Source organism: Microtus pennsylvanicus, chromosome 10 (assembly GCF_037038515.1).
Source record: "Microtus pennsylvanicus isolate mMicPen1 chromosome 10, mMicPen1.hap1, whole genome shotgun sequence".
NCBI lineage: Eukaryota > Metazoa > Chordata > Mammalia > Rodentia > Cricetidae > Microtus > Microtus pennsylvanicus.
This window is the reverse complement of record NC_134588.1, coordinates 51,276,289-51,301,935: the sequence shown is the minus strand read 5'-3', so window position 1 is coordinate 51,301,935 and position 25,647 is coordinate 51,276,289. Positions and strand designations below refer to the sequence as shown.

Sequence of the window (25,647 nt, the reverse complement as noted above, 5' to 3'; positions counted from 1 at the left end):
ATCATGGCATAGGATACACAGCAGCCAGTCTTGTCAAGAGGTCAACTGGCTAGGCCAGGCTGTACCCTGTCACAATCTCACAGTGACTCCTTGCTGAAGGACATGGAATCTGATGCATCATATAATGTTTGAGAAGCACTAATTCGATACACTCGATAGGATGATGAAAACTTACACATGGCCTTAGATGAACCAGTGTACTTGGCAAAAGAGAGTATAGTGTAAGGGCAGAGTCGGGAAAGACAACTAATGTTACTCTGTTCTAGAAACTGCCATGGTGGCCTCTTCTCCCATAAAATAACCTCTTGACTTCCTCTATGGAAAGTGAAGCACCAGATCCTTAGAAGTTGCTGGAGCTGCTTGTGTTTGCTTTGTTTTCCTACTGCTGCATAACAAACATCATGTAAAGCACTACAAATCTGTCAGCTCACACTGCTACATGTATGTACATGTGTGTGGAGGACAGAGAACAGGCATCCTCACCTCTATTTCTTCCTTCCTTCCTTCCTTCCTTCCTTCCTTCCTTCCTTCCTTCCTTCCTTCCTTCCTTCCTTCCTTCCTTTCTCCTTTCTTCCTTCTTTTCTTTCTTGAGACAGGGTCTTTCACAGGAATATGTGAAATAGGCTGTCCTGCCAGCTAGCCCCAGGGATCCACCTGTCTCCCAGTGCTCCGATTATAAGCACACACCACTGCTCTAGGTTTTCTGTGTGGTTGTTTTAAGCAGGTTGTAAGGACAACACTTGGGGCCTTGTACTTACAATATAAGCACTTCACTGTCTGGGCTGTCTCCCCAGCCCTGGCTCACAGCCCTTGTGACTCAAAAGCATGGGTATAAGGTAATTGGCCCTTTGTTCCAGTTTTTACCAGTCTGAAATCAATGTGCTGGACGTGGAAACAGATCTTTGTGGGGTGCAAAGCCCTTTTCTACTGGTAGCGTTTGTTTCCTTACAGTTATATGATAGAAGCTCCCACTTTCTTCCTAGTTGCTGGCTGGAGGTTGCTCTCAAGTGTAGATGTCATTTTTGGCTCCTTGCTATGACTTTAATAAGCAGTTCACAGAATGTTCATTTGCTCTGTTTTTGGTCAACTTATACCACTCTTTTCTCCTAAAGACTCACCCAACTAGGTCGGACCCACTCAGGCTATTGTTCACAGTAATCCGCAAGCCTTTCTTTGCACCCATCATCTAAGTGACTTTCTGGACATTCAACTTTTCCATTCATCCGTTTTTAACTCAAAGTCAACTAATAGAGCCCTATGGTCCATCTTACTCCCAGGCCCTGCCCGCACTCAAGGGAACAGAGTTACAGAAGGCTTACACAGACGTGCATAGGGCTTTGGGGGAGTCACTTTAGAACTCTGGTTCCAGAGTGTCTTTCCACCCGTGGTTGTGGACTTCTACCTTACTGTGTGTATTGTGCTGGCCTCCTCTGTCAAGGAACCACAGTTTCCCAAATGAACAAACCTCTCACCCCTCCACCAGTTCATCTTTAAGAAACACAGCAATATTTTATAAAAGGAATAAATCACTAATGGTAGCGCTTCAGGTAAGGCAATATGCACCTGCTCGTGCATTGTCAGTTCTTAGCATAATGTCTGGCACTTGTGGGTTCTCATTTACGTTTCTTCAATGGATGAATATGTGAATGATTAAATGAGAAATATTTTGGGCCTCCTCATCAAATTGTTTCAGTGTAAAAATTGCCTACCCCCTCCACATGCGAGGATGATTCCTCTGTTTAGTTTTAAATCACTTTTCTTCCTGGTAATGGGAGCTTATGTTTTTTAAAAAACCACTTGAACACTTGGGGATTTTCCTTCTATGGTTCTACTTTTTTATAGTTAACTTTTTAATCCATCTGGCACTAAGTTCTCAATGATTTTTTTTATTTTTATTTTTTTAAATTTATTTATTTGTTAAAGATTTCTGTCTCTTCCCCGCCACCGCATCTCATTTCCCTCCCCCTCCCCCAACTAAGTCCCCCCCCCCAGCTCGAAAAGCAATCAGGGTTCCCTGTCCTGTGAAATCTCAAGGTCCAAATCAGGAGCAGAAGGAGAGACAGCACGAGCAAGGAACTCAGGACCGCGAGGGGTGCACCCACACACTGAGACAATGGGGATGTTCTACTGGGAACTCACCAAGACCAGCTGGCCTGGGTCTGGAAAAGCCTGGGATAAAACCGGACTCTCTGAACATAGCGGACAATGAGGATTACTGAGAACTCAAGAACAATGGCAATGGGTTTCTGATCCTACTGCACGCACTGGCTTTGTGGGAGCCTAGGCAGTTTGGATGCTCAACTTACTACACCTGGATGGAGGTGGGGGTTCCTTGGACTTCCCACAGGACAGGGAACCCTAAGTTCTCAATGTTATATACAAAATATTTCATTTTTTACCCAATTAGTCTCTGGTGGCTTTGTTTTTTATATCCTAACTGCTGTGTAAGGGTTATTACTCAGCCCCCTTGCTTCATTGGTTAGCCTGTCCAGTTTTGTTAACTAGCTTCACTATTTTAATTATGGGAAGGTTATCATGTTTTAAGATCTGAAGGGTAAGTATGTCCCTTGGCTGGGTAAGTGGGCACAGTCTCTCACCCCTACTCTGGCTCACCAAAATAGTGCAGCATTCTTTGGCAAGAAGACAGATTGAGGTTTACATTTTGCTTATATTTCTAGCGCAACTCCTCTGGTTCCCATCATAATATAACTTTTTAATTATAATGCCTACATAAGAAACTTTAACACTGGGGACAGCTTCTAAGTATCTCTCAGCACCCAGCTCCAAATCAACAGCAGCCAGGGAGAAGAAGAGCTATCTGAGTGCCCAGATCCTCGGGCTTCCCTCTGTCCTTCCGTCCTTACATACAGGGATACTGAGAAGCATCCTGTACCCGTGCTGAGGCCTCTGTACCTCAGACTTGGTATAACTCTGGAGCTGGGAATTCCAGGATCCTCCCTTACCTCCAACAGACCCTTTAGTGAACTGACACATCCCAGAGAGGCCCTGGGGGTGACTCTGGAAGGGCACATGGAGTACTGAAGCCCTCTTTGCCTGCCCTTGCGGGAGAGTGAAAGTGTAAAAAAATGATCATGTCTGCCTCACCGCCAGGCATCCTATCACTGGGTTTCGGCAGCCAGCGGCAATCATCAAGCTATGAATTACAGGTACCGGGCATCGGAAGTCGTTCTGGCATGCGCTGAAGTGGTGTTGGCGAGCAGACACGCACAGAGCTGTGACAGCACAGGCTAGAAATTAAAGATTGGCGAAACGGTGGCAGTTCCAGGAAACCCGGCAGTACTGAATGATTCCTTGCATCTAGAGGTTGATAAAGATGACGAGTTGTCCTTAGAAAAAGTGCAGGCCCTGGAAATCAAAGCCTGTGCTGACTCACAAGGCAGTCAGGAATGAAGAAAGACAGAAAGCATCCTTCTTGTTGGCATCTTCCCGCCAACCCAGAGAAAGCAGGGAATACCCTCACTCACTCCTTCAAGAAGGATGTCTGCAGGCATGCTACATACTCTCGGTAGCTGAGCAAGGATGAAAGAAAGAGACACAGAGTGACTCCTGAGGGGCTCTCTTGCCCGGTGAGGAGAAAAGGCGTCCCATGGACTCCTTGTGTGGGAATCTCCTCTGATCTCCCATTCCAACTCTATCCCTGAACCATCTTCGAACAAAGACTAGATTGGATCTTCAACCTCAGAAAAGTAATAGCTATTGCGTAGTCAAATTGTTTTCTCTAGAACCCATCTTGGATCCAGAGAAAAGCGTGATTTGCTCAGGTTTTCTCAGCTTCAGAGCAGCAAAGGGGTAAAAGTACTTTTCTCTCCCACAATTCTCCATTTAAAGCATAAGACTGCTCCTAGCCCAGTGCCAAGCTTCAGAAGGCAGCACTCAGTCTATGAGGCAATCATAGAAATATGCAATGAATATGTCTGTAAGACGGATGATACTTAGGGAGCCCAGGTAGGAATGGAGCTGGGGTTCACACCCTCTGAGCTCAAACTGTTCTTTCTTCTTCATAGCTGTGAGGACAGAAGTCACCGTCATAATCTGAGGCCCCTCTTCTCATCTGTAAGATGCCGACATGGTGTTTCTTCCTAAGTTTGTGTTTAAAGAAATAAAATCATACATACTGAACGCTCAGCCAATGTCTTAGGGCATCGGTTGCTTAACATCACCAGGGAGGATTTCACCGTCTAGTTATGTATGATGCTCTCAGATGGGATATGGTCCTGTACCCACCTCACACCTCTCTTTGTCCTTTTCTAGTTTGGAGCCCTGGAGGAGCAGCACGGAGTGGGAGAGCGTGGCGAGAGAATGAAGACACTAACCGCCTGGGAGAAGCATGAGGTGGCAGCGCAGCTCTCAGTTTAGAGGGCTTTGGCCAGAGGCCGCCCCATGGGCAGTCCTGCTAGCACTTGGAGTGCCCGGGTGGGTGCTGGCTGCCTCGGCCACCGTGGCCGTTGTGGTCCCGGAACAGCATGCCTCCTCGGCTGCCCAGGCTCCCCTGGACTGGCTGCTCACAGACCGAGGCCCCTTCCACCGCGCCCAGGAGTATGCTGATTTCATGGAACGTTACCGGCAGGGGTTCACCACTAGGTACAGGATCTACAGGTGAGTGGAGCTCACCTATGGAGCGCCTGTGTGCACCTATGGAGCACAGCATGGGCAGTGTCCAGCTGGTGTCAAGCCTGAAGTTCAAACTGATCAGAATGCTCTCAAGCTGAACTAGAAGTGAAATATGGAGAAACATTGGGCAAGGAAATAAACCTGTGCCATGTTTTGTTTTTGTTTTGTTTTGTTTTTTACTTGTTTGGTTCTTTTTTGTTTTTTATTCTTTTGAAAGAAAACGCACACAAACTAGAAAACCTGCCAGTGCCTCCTGGGGACTTAGAAAAAAGGTTTCTATTTATAGATTGTTCTGCTTATAAATTGAGGACAAATCAGAAAGCATGCAGACAGCCTGTGGCCCAGGCTGCATTGGGTCAGAGTCAAATACTGGACCCTGTTTTAACTAATGGGTTAGGGACTTTTATGAGTTGTAATTACTTAGTCATGCAAATGAAGGAAGGGAAGTTTCCCTAGTGCCTCAGGGGTCTGGAGAGCCTGCAGGGCTAGGGTCAAACCTACCGTCACTCTTGACAACACAAATGATCTGCTAACTTTGGCCATGGGAAAAGGCTCGTCTCTAGGAACAACCCACGTGAAAGGCAAATGGGTGTGTCTAGTTGGTCCATAAGATGTGGAAATAACACACATTCCGGGGTGCTAGACCACACTGAAAAGTGGAAAGCTCCTCAACCTACTGACCAGGCAAGGCTAGGGCTCACAGAAGCACATCTCCGGTTTCAAATTTCCCTTTGCACTTTGGCATCCTTGCCCCTCTGCCATCTCTCTCTCTCTTTCTCCTTGCTGATCTTTTCAGCATTACAAGCATCATCAACCATTTGGGAGCTTCACTGATTTTTTTTCTCTCTACTTAAAAACATTTATTTTCTAAATTAGTTTGTTATTCTTGTAAGTTTTCAAAACAGGGTTTCTCTGGCTGTTCATGAACTCACTTGGTAGACCCAGCTGGCCTCAAACTCAGAGGTCCACCTGCCTCTGCCTTCTGAGTGCTGGGATTAAAGGTATGAGCCACCACAGTCAGTTCCTAGACCAGTTTTAATGCAGATTAATAGGAAGAAAATATGGAAAAGCAAAAAGGGAAACAGAAACACAAAATCACTCATGCTTTAGCACCTAAACATTTGCTCACATTTTAGACATATGCGTTTCTAGTTCTATGAGTATACTTTTAGACTTAGCACTTAAAATTTCACTTAATTAATTTGATTATGTTTTTTATAATTCTCTCTCTGTATATGCATGTGTGTGTGCATGCATGGGTGTGTGTGTGTGTGTGTGTGTGTCCAGCCTCTCACATAACATGGTGCTCACATGGCGATCAGAGGACCACTCTCAGGATTCAGTTTTCTCCTGCCACCTGTGCGATCCAGGGTGGGACTCATGTTATCAGTTCCTCTGTTGACAGAAGAATCTCATGAACTCTCACCTCTGCCGTCTCCCTGACTTAAGATGGTCATCTCCTTTTAAGTATTCCCCCGATTTTTAGTGATAAGGAAACTGAGGTCCAGAGGAGTCATACAACTTGCAGCAAGAATACAGGGTTAGCTTCCAAATAGTCAGATGCAAGATTCTGAGTTTATAGAATAGAATTTGAGATACTTGTTATCACTTTCCTGGGATTTTTTTCTTTTTAACATTTATCAAAACTGTACAGCATGTTTAGGTTAATATGGGGTATGAGAAACAAGGGTTAGGGGGATTGTGGTGTAGGAAGAGAACAGAACAGAACAGAACAGAACAGATGCTTCTGGGACCCAATCACGTGGTCTACAACTCTCAAAGTTGGATACAGGCCAACGGGACAAGATCAGACAGCTGAGATGCTGGTACACCAAGGACCTTTTCATCTCTCTTTGCTGGCCATATTTATGCACCATGCTTAGGCCATCCTGATTCTGGAAGAGACTGCAGCTCACATTCCTTGCTTAAGTGGGATTAGTTTTTTATTTCTTCTAAGAATATAGCAGAGATTCACACCAAATCACCGAGGGAGAGAGTAAATAACTTAGGCTCGGGTTGGTTGAATTAAACCTGCTCAAACAAAAACAGAATAGTAGAAGAACCAGAGATAGCATTAACTCAACCTTAAATAAGTATGTAAGAGTCTAGGCACATGTCCCCACAAATTTTCTATAAGGCAAATTGGCAGGGGGTGATCTTTTATTCATATTACAAAAAACAAAACTTCATTTTGGCAGAGAATTCTTCCAGTCCAGTAAAATGAGATTTAATTTACCTTCCGTGTATTCAAGCCTCACTGAAGCACTCTCTTCAGAAAAATAATTTCTATTGAGTGTATTGGAATCGAAGTCAAGTCAAGAATCCTAATATCACTATGAACTGCACAGATCTACAGGGAAGAGAAGGACTAAGCCATTGATTATTTGCTTCCCTTTTCTCTTCTTGTTATCTACCAAGAATCTTCTTCCCCCCATCTTTAAGCCCCAGACCCAAGTATGGATATCTTAGCAGCCAGTTAATGTCTGGGCAGCATCTCAGAACTGCTCCATGGGGAGTATCTCTAATCTCTTCTGCACCATTACCCCTCTATCAGGTAGTAATGGTTTTCTGGTCATTTAATGTGACAAGCTCTCACACTTGTGCTGGTCAGGTTTTCTGGGGTCAGTTATTGCACATGAACTTGTACTTAGGGAAACAGTAACCAGTCATTCCAAAAGGAATGCAGCATTCTGACTTGTGACCCTTGGGGGAAGGGGCTAAAGAAGAATGGTCACACGCCATGGCTCCTGGAGCCTTCTGGGAGATTTGGCTTCAGTGACTAAGCAACAATGTTGCCTTTGTAGATGTTGGTAGGGCTCTATATTATCCCATTGGGAATTCTTTTTTATCCCTCTTCTTTTTGGATCCCACAGCAATTGCCTCTAGAAAATTCAGGACCTTGCTTATGCTGACACTTAAGCAGATCACAGGAAACTGGGAAAATATACACCAAAATTTTAGTAGGGGACCCAAATTTCTCCCCTACTATTCAAAGGGGCTGAAAAGAAAAGAGTTGACAGAGAATGTCAGAAAGGCTTTGCGGAAAATTATTGTGGCTCAAGAAAAATGAGTCTTTCATTTTATCCTTTAAGGGAGCTTTTGGTACGTTGAAATCGGGTGGTATCCGTCTATGCTCTCTATATAAAGAGAGAATCAATTGATAGCAAAGAATAAGATTTCCCTAGGGGGTTGGAATGCAAGGTGTGGAGTTACTTGGCAACTGTCTCAAAGACAAAAACGGAGGCCTTCCTTTCCATCTAGCTGCGGATGCTTGAGCAGCAAGAGCCTACTAGTAACCCGCCTGACCCCTTAGTCAACTATCAGACTAAGCTCTCAATTTAAGGAGATCACTAATCATTCCAGAATAATTTTAGTCTCTCTACTCATGGACTTCCAGAGAAAGGTGCTTATTCTATTACATTGCATTCTATAGGTATAGGTGATTAAGGGTTAAGACTCTAGTGCAAGATACCCTGGGTTCTAGTTGCGGAACTGAAATTTACCAGCTATATAATGTTAGGTGAACTACTTAATGGCCTTATTTCCCAGTATCATTATTTGTAAAGTGAAGGCAATGACAGTGCCCACCTCAAAGACTGGTATATAATTAAATAAGCTAGCTGATTCAAGGTACTTGAACTAGTGGTTAATAAATACCATTTATTGATATTAGGTTGTTTTTGGTAAGTATTGGTCTGGGCAAAAATGGTAAGATGTGATAGGAACCATAGCTGTGATTGTTAGGAAGTCTGCAGAAACCTATACAGAATGGAAGAGTTCCTCTGTTTGTTGTTTTAAAGCACTTTACCCTTTACCCCTCAATCTGACCCTTTACGAGGGAGGCTCTCAAATGAAGAACAATTGATGCTTCTCACAATACTCTTACTGACCACAAGGACTGCTGGAGAGAGCAGGTGACTTTTGGCCTACTTTAAAACATCACAGGCTTAGGTCTCGCTCCCGCAGTCAGGGGTAGCAGAGCACCAATCCTCGGGTATGTCCTCCAGAGGCTGAGCACTGCAAGCTCCCTCATCCTGGGTGTGGTGCTGGTAGGAAAAGAATGTGTGCCGTCCGGTTAAGCCCCATAAATGATAGGATGGTCTTGGCATTTTCCCTAAAAGCTTTAAAATCCACTGACTAACCTCTCAGCATTTGTTTCTCCCATAGAAACATGATCTGAACCATCGTCCCACTTCTTAGACACCATCTCTCAACAGACTTCATAGACGAGCTGTAGGAACGGAGATCCTGTCTCCAGTTCCATTTGTGACCCCCAACTGCCCTCACCTTTGATTCACTTCATAGTCCCTCTATAGCAAACACTTAAGTGCCTAACCTCTCACAGCCATGCTATCAGGCAGAAAGAGCCTATTAGGGTCTTTGGCATTGAGATAGAGTTGTTCAAGGTCAGAGAGGTAGCCAGTCACAGCCAGAAATAGCACTGGGGCTCCTGGCTTGAAGTCTCCTGCTCATTACTCTAGCCCATGCCACTTCCCTTTGACTGCTAAGTGCATCTTCATCATAACACACAACCTAATCAGGCCCCTAAATTGAGATGATGCAAATGTAAATATGGTTTCTCGAAACCCTCTAGCAGAAATGTTCCATTCTCTCTCTTCTACAAATCAAAGTAATGAGCAGTCTGTTTTTTTCTTTAATTTCTTTTTGTATTAAAGTTTTAATAGAGAGATAATCATGGGATTGGAAAAAATCCAAGGCTCTATGATAAAACACTTAAAACTAAGAAAGAATATATTAAAATTGAGAAAGTTGGGAATCATGCAGAACACTGAACATAATATGGTGGTTGGGAGAAAAGCAAAGCCAGGTGTGAGCCCAGACTGTTGGCCTTACTACCTCTGCACACACCTAACTCTTTTTGAACAGGAATGATCTAGGTTTCATTGGAAGTCTGAGATGAAAAGAAAACAAGCCATTAAACAAATAATTGCATCGACAGATGAGAACATTGTATTCTGGAAAAACTCCACAAATTTCTAGAGTCTCAGAAGAAAACAGCTCAAAACCAAGTTCATGTAGGATACACAGAGGTAGCAGCCAAGCATGTGGTGGTTGTGACAATTAACAAGACAGGAACTTTCTAGCAGGAAGCACAGTGATAACCCTGAAAAAATACAATCTGCTTGGAATCAAACAGCATGCAAAGAGGGATCTGGTAATAAAAGGTGGCAGGAAGGACCAAATATTTGATTTACATATCTGAATTTGTTGTCTGTGGATTAGACCCATTGGCATCTCTTGAGAGTTTATTACAAAAACAGACCCCTGAAGTCTCTCCCCAGACCCACAGGATCAGAATCGGCATTTGAACAAGCTTCAAATCAGCCTAGAAGCTTGAGGAGTACTGCCCTGTTCACACTCAGTGTGTGGAGCTGAGAGAAAAAGAATGGCCATGGCCATGACCATGCTGTAGAGCCTAGCCTGGGGCACATCCTGTAATCCCAGCATCATGAGGCTGAGGCAGGAGGATCACAAGTTTAAGGCCAATTTGGGCCTGCATACAAAGACCTTATCCCCTGTCAGAGACCAGCTTCGACAAGAATATCACTTACCAGGGTAGGGGCATGGGAATCAGAAATGTAGTAAAGAGAATGAAGCCACGAATGAAAATAATAAAACAGCAAACACAGGATAGTCCTGGAAGGGAGTTCCGGTGAAGACTAAAATCACCTGTGTTTAATTTCCACTTGCTTAAAATACCCCGACCCCAAAAGGTAGGAGTAAGATAAAAAACTGCATTAACAGGATACAAGAAAAGAAGCATACCAGTTGAAGGTTGTTGCCTACATTCTTAAACATTCTGTTGCAAGAACAAGACAAGTAACGCTCACACACTAGACCAAAACATTCTGTAGGCTGTAGGCAAACCAGTCCCTGGGTAGAATCCATTGTTATCTCCCTAAGGATGTAGGAACTTAGTTGGATTCTTAAACTTTTGTTTGAGGTAGAAACATATCTATACCTGAAATATAAGGCCTGGATATTAGCCACACCTGTTGACAGTAACCTTGAGAGAGCAGAACTCTCTGACCTAAATCTAGGTGGGACCTTTGTTTGAGATAGAAATAGACAATAAGTTGAAGGACTAGAAGTAAGTGCCAACTCTCTGACCTTGGGTCAGAGTGGAATGGCAACAACTTGCAGCAAGCAGAAACTCTCTGACCATCAGACAAGGTGGAGATAGGCTCACATTTTTGGGCCTCCACAATCCCCCAAACAAAACCAAGGGCAAGGATGACCGGGATAGATGAGGAGAAATGGTCTTTTGGGAAGTCACCGTCCCTCACGGTGCATCCGCAGTGGAGAGGATGAACAGAAACTGTTACAAATGGAAGGGAATAGCAGTTGAGGGAGGTTAAATTTAGGAGTCATTAGTACCAAGGCACATGGACTAATAAGAATAGTTGTAGCAGCTTGGAATAAAACTTTAGAAGCAGCAAAGCTGCAGGGCCTCAGAGCAGCCTGTGGGCGCCTCCTGGGAGATGGGGAGGCGAGGAGTGGAGAGCAGCTGTGGATGCAATCACAGGAGGAGCACCAGAGCTGATTTATCAACCAGACCACGTCTCAACGACTAGCAAATACTGATTTGGATAAAGAGCGAACCTTGGGAGAGGCACCATCACCAATTAAGAGATCACGATCCACATAAATAAATGGCAACCTCAGTCTGCTTAGGTCCATCCCAGCAATTTCTTAGGCGTTCATTACAGCAAGTGAGATAGAGAAAGCTTGTGTTATCATGCTGCTGCAGGACTCCCGAAGGAGCCATGGCCTCAGGAGCATAAATAGGCAAGAAAGAAATTTCTGGAAAAAGACCAGTACCCAAGAAAACCGGTTGATCTCCAAAATCATTACTGGGTTTACATTTTGGTTACATGGAGCTTGTTGAGACAGAAGATGGAAAGGAATATCCATCAACTGGTGTTGTGATTCAACCCTGATCACACTTTGAGGCATATGGCAAGGAGGAGTTTGCAGCCATGGTTACAGACACACTCTCAGATGAGAGGGATGAGGATGCAGGAAAAGACTGAACAAAATGGTTTAGAAGTTGCAGTAACTAAAAGTGGGGTGGTGACTAACTGAATAACCATTCCAACATCAATGTTAATCTGGATTGTAGACCCAACAACATAAGGCATTATGGCACATCAAGGAATTTTATTCTGGAAATGTCTAGAAGTTGAGCCTCAGCATGTTTTCCTTTCGCAAATTCCTGTCTGCTGTTGTGTAAACCTACCACACCTGCATTGCACACCTATATGAAGTTTTGAAATTTGAGGACTAATCAAAAATGTGCACTGTTCTCTTGGAGCAAGGCTATAAAGACACAACCCGAAGTTCAGAGGAGAGCAACTGATACTTCAACAGACATTTTATGGAGACAGCTCTGCTTACTGTTTCACTGGATTTCATGAAATAACAAACCATGAAATAAGGGGACATAGTTTTTGACTGGATTGAATTTCTATGTGAGTTCATTTGGAGAGAGTGCTCAATTTTATTTGGCATGCATAGGTTTGGGGACTGGTAAAATGGAATGCTTAGACAAGCCCTGGTGGGAGGCTGGAGAATCTGCTGGGGAGAACTGGTGGGGTGGGGTTACAGACCCTGGGGAGTGCAAGCGGTTAGGTTTCAGGTAGCCAATCCCATGTGGCAACTCTGAATGTCAAGACATCTAAGACTATGGCCCTCCTCTTCTTGTTCTTACATATTTGCTTCAAAGATGCTCAAAGTATCTTTTTGACACTGCTTTCTTATAGGGTGCAATTTTAAAGATTTCTCAGAAGTAGGGGCATGCCATTTTATAACATTGGGGGTATATTAAACAAACTAAAAGTACTTCTGGGAACAAGGAAGATAATGCCAAATGAAATTCTTCCTGTTTCTGCTTTGAAAAAACGGATTGTCAGTACTTACCTGGAGAGAAAATAGCAAGTAGTTCTTTAAAGTTCTATAATGCTAGGTGTTCAAATGCAAAACTAGCACCATTTGTGCTTAAAGCATGGATGAAAGCAATCTTGTAACATCACGCATTTGCTCATGAGGTCTTTACCCAAATACTTATGGAGTATCTCTTGTCAAAAGCATCCTAGGCACTATAACAGGGTACAAAAGAGAGAGAAATAGGATCCTAACGATTTCTAGAGAATTAGGAGCAGTTTGAGTAACAGAATAAACACTGGAAAACACACTGAGACATAGCTCCTCAAGATCTAAGAGGAAGACAACACGGAATGACTGGTAGAGAGACCTGGTTCATAGGTACTGAGTTAGAAAGTCAGGCCCAAGTCCTCTCAGAACATAATGACTGTTATCCCAAATACACCCATCCCTTTTAGGGTCATATCCAAGTTGAGTTAAGATTACAAGAGTAGAGAGAAAATACGAAAATTAAAATGTTCAAGAAATGAAGGGAGACTTGGGAGTGGGATATACATGAGGACTTCTTGACTATGACTCCCCAGAACATACATGAAGCTGGGCTCAGTGGTGCTTCTGCTATGCCAAAGCTTCCATGGGAAAATAAGAGTCAGATTCAGGAGAACCCTCAGGAGCTCCTGGATCAGATAGCCTGGTGCCTATGGTAGGAAACAACAAGAGACCCTGTTTCAAAAAGGGTAAAAATCAAGTACTAGTACCCGTGATTGTCATCTGTACTCCGCACTCTTGTCTAGCATTTATAGTGCCTACCTGCTCATACACACACCAAAAAGAGAGAAGAAAGAAAGAAAGAAAAAAGAAAGAAAGAAAGAAAGAAAGAAAGAAAGAAAGAAAGAAAGGAAGGAAGGAAGAAAGAAAGAAAGAAAGAAACAGGCACCAGGGTGGCCAAGGAGGGATATCAGGCTCCTTACGTTTTCAGACAAGATTTAGTAGAGAGATCTTGAGTCAGTCAGGCAGAGAAAAAGATTAAATCTTTGCTTCAAGAAATAATTAATTTTATTCATGAATGAATTGTTACTTGCAGATACTCTAGAGCAGGGAGGAAGAGTGCCTCCAGAAACTGTCACGACACAGACACAAGCAGACAGGGACACTGGCTAGTCATGTGCTCCTTTTTCTTCTCTTTCTTTTTTTCATCTTTCAAGAGATGAGCTTTTTCTGGGTCAGAGATTCTCATTTTTTTTTTTGTTTCTTTATTCAGCATCTGCTGTGTTTCTCCCATCTCAGAGCTTCCCACATCTCCCACCAGAAAATTATTTCAGTACACAGAGCTTGGAATGGAGAGTGGCCTGCAACAAGGCCCTTGAACAGGAGGCACCTGTTTAGTGTCTAAGTGAGCTGACACCACAAATGCTGGGGGGAAGGGGGGACAGTCCAGGCACAGGGAGATCAGTCCTCCAGGAAGGCCACTAAATGAAAGCTGTTCAGTGTGGCTAAGGTCTGTGGTGCACTATAAAATACCCCTGTGAGCCTGTGAGAGGAGTTTGACTCCAACGTCAATTGCCCAGCTTCCTCTGCAGGATCAGAAACAGCTAAACATACTACAAGATGGTGAAGGCAAGTTTGCAGATCAAGGTTTAGACATCAGAGTGAGATCCCTCTCATAAGCTAAAGACAATTGGAACTGACTTATTCAGCTGACGGGAGCTGGTCTCAATGAGTGACATATATAGGAGGGCAGGTGAGTGGCCTGTGAGGAGGGGCAGAGAGCCAGAGGGTTGTCTACTGCCTGAGCCCGGAGTGTCCCAAAGGCAACAGACATCAGTGAGCAGATTGCTTACTGCATAGCTTGTGCTACGCAAGGATCACCCCAAAGAAGAGAATTTCTCCAGTCTCCTGATCTTACTGTGGAAAGCAATGGGTGAGGGGCAAAGAAAATTGCTGGTTCTGCAAGGACCACCATAACTGGTTGAATATTTTTATTTCTCAGTTTTAAAAAATCTATTTTTAATTTAAAGGCACGTGTATGAGTTGCGTCTCTGTCTCCTCTGTCTGTGTACACATGTGTGCCTGCAGAGTCCATAAGAGGACATCAGATCCCCTGGGACAGCAGTCACAGGTGATTGTGTGCCCCACAGTATGGGTGCTGGGAACCCAACTCCAGCCCTTCTGCAAGAATAGAAAGTGCCCTTAATCCCTGAGCTCTGTCTCTAGCCTAGCACTGTTTTTTAACATAGAAAAAGAAAGCAAGGAATGCTCGCTTCGCTAATATTAATGGTATTCATAAATAGGAGCTAATATAAACATTCAACATTTGTGCATGCTTGTGGGGTGTACACATTACATGTGGGTTTACACACACTTGTGCCTTTGCACAGTGACCAGAGCTATCGAGCATCTTTGTTTGCCTTCTGCCTTATTCCCTGAGATACAGTCTCCCACTCTACCAGGAGATGACTCCTTTTTGGAACTGGTGGTGGCTAAGAACCCTCAACAATCTTCCTGTTTTCATCAACTTCCAGCTCTGGGGTCACATGCAAGAAACTTGCAGTCACACCTAATATTCGCTGTGATTTCTGAGATCTGAATTCAGTTCCTCACACTGTGTAGCAGGTTACTCACCAAGTCATCTCCCCAGCTCAACATTCAACATCCATTACTTAAAAACCTTCTAATAAGAATTCGATGAGGGTGTGCTCTTTGTACACCCTTACAATGGGTGAAGATCTTGAACTTCAAAGGCTGTCTCACAGCCACCAGGAAGTTTCAGTACTCATAGGAGACATGACTATTCAATGATCATTGTGCAGTTTAAAAAAAATCATCTGAGCTAGGGATACTTAATATTCCCAGAGAAATGATGCCCCCCTTCCTCCATGTCTGCATGCAGTCTCTCTTCCCTTTAGCATCCCAGTAGATTCTTGACATAGTGAAGACAGGCCTCAAGGGCTGTAAGGTGGCTTGTCCTACCTTGAGTTCCTGCAATCCTCACTTTCCACCAGAATTCCCCATCTGCACTCAGGCACTGGGGAACCCCGAGCTAGAGGAAGCCACCCTGGGTTCTCCTGAAACAGTCTCCCCATGGCAAGTTCTGTATGTGTGAGCTTCGCACCACTGTATTTTTCCACACGGGATACAGTGTAAATCGGATTTCTGTAAACCGGATCCTCTACTGGAGGGGCCCTTAATGTCATTTCCCAGATACAATATCTTATTTCTTGACTGGCAATGGCTTATAAAAATTCAATGGTAAGTAAATTTGAGTAAATCCCTGGTCCTAACTTTTAGGAGCAGGTAGACACTGATTTACAAATATACATGTCCATTTGGAAGCATCTCGTATTTCAAGGGCAATCTATAGAAAACCAAAGGAAACTTGCAATACTGCAAATATTCTGTTGTTTGGGAAATTACAAATTTTGTTTAAAAGTTGTTTTTTTAAATAGGTACAGACAAGGTTTCTAGTATGTGTTCAGACAGTCCTGCTTCACATCACTTCCATGTTACCCTGTACTGTTAGATGGGGGAGTGAGAGGGGCCTAGGTTGTGAGTTCTGTGGCTGTTTTATAATCTGTGGCATTGCTGTGCCATGATTCTGTCACCCCACTCCTACCAGGCTCTCCCCCAAACCAGAGATTTACCTATTCTCCCCCAGCTCTGCAGAAAACAAACTTTTCATGCCAGTGACTCAGAGTGAACACCACGTCTCACTCCCTGGGCAGGAGGCTCTGAGGGGAAGAACACTGTGCAGGCAGAACGTTCATTACAACCCTAGGGCCTGGGAGAATTCTCATTTTCCTAGTGTGTCAGGAGAGTCTGGGACTCACCTGGGACTTGCTAGTGACGAAGGAAGGACAGGAAAGAAGGTTCTTTGGGGAATGACTTCTTGTGGATGCATAGAGGCGTGTAAACACCTAATGATCCCTTGCCATGGGCTACATCATTGGTTTATTAGTAACAGAGGTAAACTTTGGCAGGGAAACCAAACTCTTACTTGCTGGTTCTATATCTATTCTAAATTATGAATTTGATTAAGGGGGCATGGGGAGGCAAGGAGGCTGTAAGAATCTTTCAGAGTAAGCCTGGTTCATGAAATAGTCACGTGCATGTGTGACTTCGTAGGGAAAAAAAAAACGTGGCTTGAGGCTGACAATATGGTTTTTGGTTTCTGCAAGAACTAAAAAAGCCATTTGCATTCTGGCACTTGAATGTCACAGCCAGAGCAGAAGCTTAGATCTGAGGACTATGGGGATTATGAGCCTGAGACGGGGAGCCAAATGTGCACAGAGAGTATCTGGGTGAGCAAGGAAGTCTGATGACATGAAATGGCTCACCACAAGAACTAAGTAACACTTGGATGTCTGAATTAGAAGGAAACTCCAAAATCACTCATTTCCCAACTAGCACGGACAACCAGTTCTACAGTCTCACAATGGTGGTTAAATGGCTTGGCTGGAGCAGTTCCCAGCCCAGGGATTTACTGAAGCCCATTTCCATTGAGCAGGAGCTTAAAAAAATAAAAACCAAAACAATGATGTCCTCTCTCTTCCTCCTACTCTCCTTTCCTCCCTTCCTTTCTCTTTTCTCTTTTCCCCACCCTTCCTCTCTCTTTTTTAATATCCTTTTCTCTTCCTCCTTTTATCTTTCTCAGAGAGATCCCTACTTCACAGCCCAGGTAGAGTGAAACTGACTATGAAGCCAATGCTGAAACTCAAACTCATGGCCATCCTCCTGCTTCAGTTCTCAGATGCTATGAAGATCTTTCTGAAATGGAATCTGTTGTTCTCCCTGTAATGTCACTGACTGCTCTTGACTCTGTGTTCTCTTCTCTGGGCTAATCCTAATCCATTCCATGTTCCTCACAGCTCTCAGCGTGAGGAACCCAAAGGTTCCTGTCTTCTCCTCCCTCTCCCAACACACACACATCCTCTCCTAAGTCATTCTTGTTTATTTTACCTCAACACTACAAGTTTTATCTCTCTTCCTAAAGAAAACAAATGGAATTTATTTTGACAAGATTCCCTCTTTAAGCCAATTCTAGTTCTCAGAGACTATCCTTGTTTGCTGTTTCGGAGTTCTTACAACTGTCACAGATCAGTATCCGTTGCCCACGTTAGAGCTTCTGACAGCCAACTTCTCTTCTTTGAAGCATTCTCTGTAGTTCTGGATGGTGAGCAGCGCTGGCTCCAGGTCACAGGCACACATCAGGACACAGGGTCATATCTTAGGAGCTGAATATCACAGATGCCAGAGTTGGAAATATGTAAAGAAATGAGGAAAGAATCTAGAAAGTTTTTATTCAAGTTCAATGTAGGAAAAATGTTCTGACTTTTGTTTTCCAGCTTCTCTAATATCCCCACCTGCATCCAGTTTGCTCTGACTTTGTATGCCTGGGCTTGATCTCAGTGGGAAACAGATGACCAGAAGAAAACTTGTCCTAGCGCACTCCTGTTTCTCTTATGGTTCTTCCTGGTAGGCGCAGCCATGCCTCTGCGAGACTGCCACTACTCTAACCTTGCCCCATCCAAACTATATGGCTTCAAGTCCAGCCTTCTCCCTTCTCCTGGATTCAACACTCATCACTTGTATTTTTGTCTTCATCTGAACTCTATCTTGTCAGTTGGTCCCTCTGACCCAAAGGATAAAGTTCAGGTTCAATTTCATCTAGTCCCTCTTCTACCAATAGTCGATGAGTACTAAATTCAAGTCACTGGGTTCTCACTCCCATTGCTTCGGCCCTAATGCATAGCTAGAGATCCGCCCAGGCACAGGAGGCCTATTTGACAACATGTCTTTCTGTGTCTCATGTCCTCTTCCTGCAAAGCTATTTCCATATCTTCCTGATGAGTTCCTACATACCCTCCAAACAAATCCACTTTGACTCTTGCCAGAGGGTTGGTTACTTCGATCAAGATTCCCCGTCTCCTTCTTATTTCTGTAATAGACCTCACAATTTTGTGTGCTTACTTATCTTTTTTTTTGTCACTTATCTGTGAGATCTTTCAGGCAAAGAACATATCTTATATCACCTTCCTCTTTCAGCACCATGTCTACACCATAGAAAGACAGAAAAAGAGGACAAAAACCATTCAGTAGCAGTTGGATCGTGTGGGACTGAATTAGATGCAGCCCACAGAAGTGGTGGAAACTATAGGCTCTCGAATAGGCTGCCTGGATTTCTGCTGCAGCTCTGATAGATGTGTAGCATTGTATAAGTGGCTTTGGCATGTCTGAGCTTTATTTTCTCAACAGTAAAGCTGGTAGAATAGCAATACTTTAATTACTCAGAGATTACTAAAATTAGATTTGTTGTACTTCAAGATAGATGATTAGTATTTGTGTATGTGTGTGAGGGAGGTAAATATGGAAAATACCAGAGTGGTAAATCTAAACAACTGTGTGAAGAGAAAATGTAGAGAGGTTTTCTTAGAAAGAGCAGAGAGAGGAGAGGTAGTCTTCCGCTGTCAAACTTGTTTTACTATATGGAAATCCAAGCATAAATCAAATTTATCGCTTCAAATCTATGCACTACTCTCTTTAACTGTAGCCTGAGTTAATCTTTTGATTTTATAGTTATAGGACAGTTTAAAATAAATCCTTCCTGGCTATGGTGCTCTCACTGTGGAGACCTTCCCCAACAAGATCCCACACATCAGAGCCGCAAGACCAATGCCATATTCCACATGTATCCAAAAAGCTAGAAGAGAGAACCAATGAGCTGAGAAGGTGAGGTCCACCTCCCTGGCCATGCAGACTGCACACATAATACAAGTCACCAAAACCAGACCCGCCCATGCTAGTTTGACAATAAGATTCAACCATATTTCACCTGGTTGGAAAATCAGGCTGATAGAATTCAAATAGTATTAGTCGGAGCAGGCTAAGTGCTGAAACAAACAGTCTCACAAATCTTGACAGCTTGATAGTCTACCCTTTTCTGCTCATTTACACCAAAATATAATTTATAGGAAGGATTCAAACAGATTGCTTGAGGACTTCATTCTGGGCTGAGACTCTCTTGACCTAAGCATCTCTGCCATTCTTTGAGATCTGACATCCAGCCTTCTTTTGGATCCTCGTAGATGAGGAAAGAGAACACATGAAGAACTGGACTGGAGTTTTGTCCTCTAGGCCTGTGCTAACCTTCTGTTGTGTAGAATTCAGTTACATGGCTAAGCATGAAGAGAAACCCGTGGGTGTGGGAAGCAGGGAGGCTTGGCCATCTCTGAGACCAAGACAGAAAATGGAAATAGCCTACAGCACAACTTTATAATCTCTTCCACAAAGGATGAGATGTAAGAAAGTAGAATGCAGAGTCCCAAATTTAAGTTGAAAGTGTCAGCTTCACAAATTAGGATATAGGTGACCTTCCTTCAGTGTGTCTTATGACAAAAAGGCTAGATCTTTAAGGTGATGTAGGGTGCTGGGTGATCACAAAATCACTGCTACATAAGCATGCCTTTATCTTTAGAAACGATACACAAAATGATATGGCTCAGTAGGATCACTCACATATAAGGACGGAACCTATTTCTCAGTTACACTGTGATACAATAATGAGTTATCCTTAGAAATGATACAATAGTCAAGTGAAAGAATAAGGGGAAGGTGGAGACTAGAAAGAATGGAGACTTCATCACTTGGCAAACTGTGTGTCCTTGATAAAGATACTGAAATTCTTATATGCTAGTCCAGATATGAAATAGAACTGAAATGCTTCATATGTATTATTTAATAATTACTACTATTACGTATATAAAATAGAACAATATTCAGTAGGTTAAAATGGTCGTTTCTTCAAATCATGTGTATGTATTGACTGCAAGAGCTTTGCCTCATGCTTAAGATGGGCAAGGGGTCATTAGGTCTGTCTCCTAATGGTACTTATTTTAGGGTCAAAGCTTAAAGAACAGAACTAGAAGAATACCCTGAGAGTGTGATTTTTCCTAGAGAGATTAGAGGAGCAGCTGAGAGAGAGATGATAGATAATGGCTCTTGAGGAATCATCCAGGAATGATCACACTGTCTCTTGTGCCTTCATTCCTTTTCCCAAAGCAAAGTAATAGAAACACAGTCTGAATATATGGGGCTGAGAAATAAGTTCTACCCTGAGAAATGAATGGTTCTACTGAGTCATATATTGAGGACCTAAAACAGGCATGATTGAGGACTCAGTCTACTATACTGACATTTGTATGATCTCCATGAAGGTTTGAAAGCATGTAAAACATCCAGTCCCATTCCTGGTGGCATAGAAGCCCAGTGAAGCCTGGACCCGTGCTAATGTTCATGAAGAGCATGTGAGCGATGATGAAGGTGATGATGCAGTCAGTGTACTGTCACTTGCCTCCAGTGAACTCTCACTGTCCCGGAACACATCAATCTGAGAGTGTTTAGAAAGAAATGCATTGACAAGGTTGAGTGCAAGAAGTAAAAGTTAAACATCAAGGGCTAGAGATCTGTATATTCTTATAAGAACTAACAGTTGGCCAAAGAAAAGGATCCTGTATGAAAAACAAATGCACCTCAATAGCAGACGGCCTATCTCATTTCAATATGGTAAAATTTTAAGACTACTGGAAGGAACTCCAGCCTGTGGGAATTATCTTGAAGTGAAATGGCTCACGGGAAGCTGAGGATGAAGTCTACTGGGGAGAGGCCTAGGATGGACTGTGGGCTTGCTGAGAAACAAGCATGACAGGAGGTGAGCCATAAGGAGGAGGATCATTGTCCCCACAGGTGAACAGACGAGCTTCAGAAGAGCAGGCTGAGCGGTCAAGGCAAAGATGCGGCTTCTGGACCTGGACAGCACTCGGTATCCTGTTTAGTCCCTTCTGGTCTTATGATTTCACTGGCCCTTCACTGCAATGAATCTATTGCATTTCATGTTGACTCCACAGACATGCCACGTCTGGTGCCTCTTTACATCCCAAGCTCTAAAGGGCAGTGTGACTCACCAAACAGTGATCTCTTCCTCCTCCTCTAAGCTTGACTCTCCCTTCCCCACCTCTTCCAATCAGCCTTAATTAAACTGTTTGAAAGCTGCAGCTTGATTTTAATTAGAGCAAAATTGAAAAGATTAGAATGAAATTGGCCAATCATTGTTTATGGGCCGTTGTTTGAGAACACAGCAGGCTGCTAAATTACCTCCATGCCAGGCTTCTTGAGTTCTTCCAGACAGTGAGGACAGGACACTAGAACATCAAGGAAGTACAACCCTCATGTCGGCTTTTGTACTTTCAAGGTTGTAGGGGCTGAGGTCATATTTAACCCAATGATTTCAAAATAAAAGCTTCATTGCCCAGGGATCCCTCCTATATAAAATAGTGAACAAAGAAGGACTATCTAGATAGGATGACAATAGTGGGGTTTGGAACCTGAGTTTGAGGCCAGCCACCAAAGACATAAAATCATTGGTAGCATGACCCAGAAGCTAGTCAAATTCAACTGTCAATCAACTGAGACTTGGGGCCAATCACTTTTCTCAGTTTCCAGTGTCCTTACTTGTTAACTTGTAAAAGGTTAATCGTTGGTTAATAATATTCCCTTTATCCCCTCCAAGGTTTTTTCTTATAATAAACTAGCTAAACATGCATGAAAATTGTTTGTAGTTTAAGAAAAATACTAAAAGATTTCACTATACCCATAGAAAAATTATGGTTGTTATTATCATTTCTTTTTATGACTTGGATTAATCATGTCTCATTCATTATAGCAGTATAAACACTAATAGCCAAGAACATTATAGTAATCTGTTGTTGAGCTAGAAATCTTTTCATGATATGATATGTCTAGAAGTACTTTGCTCTGTATAGGAGCCAAAACACTTATACATCTCAATGCCTTTAAAATATTGATCTTGAGAATCTGAAATTTTCTTAGCTGAATCTCTGAGGTGAACAACTGGAATCCCTCAAAGCCTTTGCTGGCTTTGACTGTTTCTGTGGTGGAATATTAGTTGAAGATATGTTACATTTGTTTAAACTGTGGAATATATGTTTAATGATGCAAATATGTGTTGCATTCTTTTATACTACCTTTGTTTAACTCTTTGAAGCTGTGTTATTTTGCCTGTCTAAAACCTCTGATTTGTCTAATAAAGGACTAAATGGCCAATAGCTAGAGAAGAGAAAGGATAGGCAGGGCTTGCAGACAGAGAGAATAAATAGGAAGAGAAATTTGGGAAGAGAAGATGAAGGAGTGATTAAAGAAGTGGCCAGTCACCCAGATATACATCAAGCCACAGAGTAAAAATTAGAGAAAGGTATATAGAATAGAGAAAGACAAATTTCAAGAGGCAAAGGTTAGACATGATAATTTAATTTATGAAAAACTGACTAGAAATAAGTCAAACTAAGGCCAGTCCTTAATAAGAAAGAATAAACCTCCATGTGATTATTTTGGAGCTGGCTGGTGGGCCTCCAAAGCATAAAAACAAAACAAAACAAAGCAAAAACAAACTATACATTCCTGTGAGCTTTCTGAGCTTAAAACTGTGATCCTATGAAAAAAGAAAAATAATAGTATTTCTGCATGGCATATTGAACCCTGGGTGTGCGGGACATTGGTATAGACATGGAATAAGAGAAGGCCTTACTCAGAAACTTTTAGGAAAGTCAATGATGCAATACTTACTGAGCCTCCTGTGTCCAACTGGCAAGCCTTAAACTGTCCAGAGAAACATCTCTCTAAGCAAAAGGTGAGCTAAGAGAACCCAATATTTACATTTATCCAGAACCAGTTGAGGTGTGAGAAATACTCTGAAGAATCATTGGTTGACAGTTTAAGTAGTCTAAGAAAAGTCATGGAAGATGACAAAATCATTCATGTTTTAGGCTTAAGTCCTCTTCATTGTTCCAAAGTCCTTAAATAGGTTATTCAGCAACCTATTCTGTATCTTTCTCCGTTTTTCAAGGAAATACAGGCATATTTTTTTTATGATCAGGGTCCATTTTATAGAAACTACTTGGAGAATGATAATTTAGTCCCTTTACAACATAGTAGTCCCTTTGAGCATCGAAGTTAGGCGATGCTTCCCCAAAGAGAGGTTACTGAAAACAGACTATCAGGGTCCAAAATGGAAAGGAGCTATCGTGATTATTTAAGCCCCTTTGTGTGGGCCATTTTCAAGCTACAAGATGGTGCTTGGTGGTCGGCATCCTGGGCTCTACAGCTGTCTTAAGTCTTCCCCCACCTCTCAGGGAGTCCCAGTCCTATTCTGAGAACTGTCGCCTGAGTGAGCAGGTGATGATTGGTTGACTGTGCTGGAAACAGCGATGATTCCTGGAGTCTAACTTGGGAGGAACAAATGGTTCCTAGCACACAGGGGTGCACTGACTCTAGGCTAGGATGCTGCCAAGCCTGCAGGGGTGCCATGCTGAATGCACACACAGAGATGTGCCAGCTCAGAATATGTGGAGCGTGACTTTCAGATGACAACCAGATCGATAACTGTGGTAATGTGATGAGCGTATTTTCCCAATAAAGGTGGAAAGATAAAGATTCATTAGAAAATCAGTAGTAAAAAAAATGTAGTTCTTAGCATAAAGTCTCAGTACAGCTATGTACAGTTTAGACTACTATTCATTATTACTAGATTTCAACTTTTAAACATCTATCATCTATCTATTATCTGTCTACCTATCTGTCTGTCTATCTATCTATCTATTTACCTACCTACCTATCACCTGCCTATCTTCTATTATTTATCTCTCATTTATCTACCATCTTTCTATTTGCATGTATGTTTTATATATGCATCTATCTATCTATCTATCTATCTATCTATCTATCTATTTATATATCTATCATCTATCTTGCTACCTACCTACCCACCTATCCATCCAATACATTCTATTTTTAAATGTCTCTCCCTTAGGACTTCACAGGTAGGAAACCTTCATAATGAATGGCTCTTCACGGGGCTGGATCAATGCTCTCAGTTTACAAGCCTGAAAAGTGGTGCTTAAGTGGAAACAGCACCTGGGTGGAAGACCCCAGCTGTGCTCTCTCTGCATCTTTCATCTTCGGATGCTGTGAGACCCTGCAGGGAGGCTCTTGCTGGCAGATTTGTTGTTGACCTTATGTCACACAGGACACAGTGCTGTAGAGCAGTGACGACTTAGAGACACCACTTTCTATGTACCGTTTTTGAATTAGAACAGCCTGTAGTCATTTAACATTATCAGTGGCGACCTCCTTAGGGTTCAAAGGCAGAGGTGGTTCAGAGCTGACGCAGTCCAAATCCCTTCTGAAGCTTCTGTTGCCTGAGGTTGGCATGACTGGAAGTTTTCCTCCCCTTGTGTTCAATCATCGCTGTACAACTGGGAGAGTCGGCCATCATTCATTGGCAATCTAGGTCATTAGTGCAAAGCAGACAAAAAGTAATAATAGTGATAACTTTAGAATCCCTGTCTTTTTCTTTATATCTAAACATGTCTGAACACATGGCTGTGCATGGTATGTTTGTCTGTTATGACACACTGGATGCCATCTTCCCATCTGGAATTCACCTTTCATAAGTTTTATCTTAATTGTTATTGATGATTGTATGTTTCTATTAGTTGGCACTTTGATAGATATTGTTTACTTAGAGGTAGTCCTATTGCACTAACGGATGATGGAAAATACAATGAGCGTCTACCGATAATAACCATCTACTGAAGCACACTTTTGAAATGCATATGAATGCTTTTTTCTTGAAGTCTGTCTTCAAGAACTCTCTTCATCCTTTGGCTCAAACCAGGAAGCTTTTCTGCAATGGCCTCCGCTGTTCTAAAGAACTTTCCATAGTACTAACAGAGCTGTCTGAAATGTTTGCTTTCTCAGGCTGTTTACTATGTAACAAACGCAGTGGGAGAAGATTTTAGAAGAAATGGCTAAATTGAAATGGAGATTTACTTGATGTCTTAATTGAAACAAAGATGATGGCTTAATTGAGGCACTGTGTGTTAATATAATTGATATATAGAAAACATTCTTTTCTTGGGGAAAAAAGCCTTGATTATTTTATTACTGGGAAAAAAAACCCCTGCTAAATGAAAAATTGGAAATGAACACTTACTCTTTGGCTAGCTTAGGCTGCCGTCCAGTATTGTCTTCTGAGGCTTT

At 42.6% G+C, this 25,647-nt stretch overlaps 1 protein-coding gene across 1 annotated transcript in view; it reads left to right on the top strand.

Annotated features, from left to right (window-relative positions):
* Brinp2 (BMP/retinoic acid inducible neural specific 2) overlaps nucleotides 1–25,647 on the top strand; it is a 101,352-nt gene that overhangs the window by 49,550 nt on the left and 26,155 nt on the right. Inside the window, exon 2 of the mRNA XM_075988351.1 lies at nucleotides 4,273–4,617. Coding sequence (XP_075844466.1) covers nucleotides 4,349–4,617 — 269 coding nt within the window. The 5' untranslated portion in view covers nucleotides 4,273–4,348. The remainder of the gene's footprint in view (nucleotides 1–4,272; nucleotides 4,618–25,647) is intronic.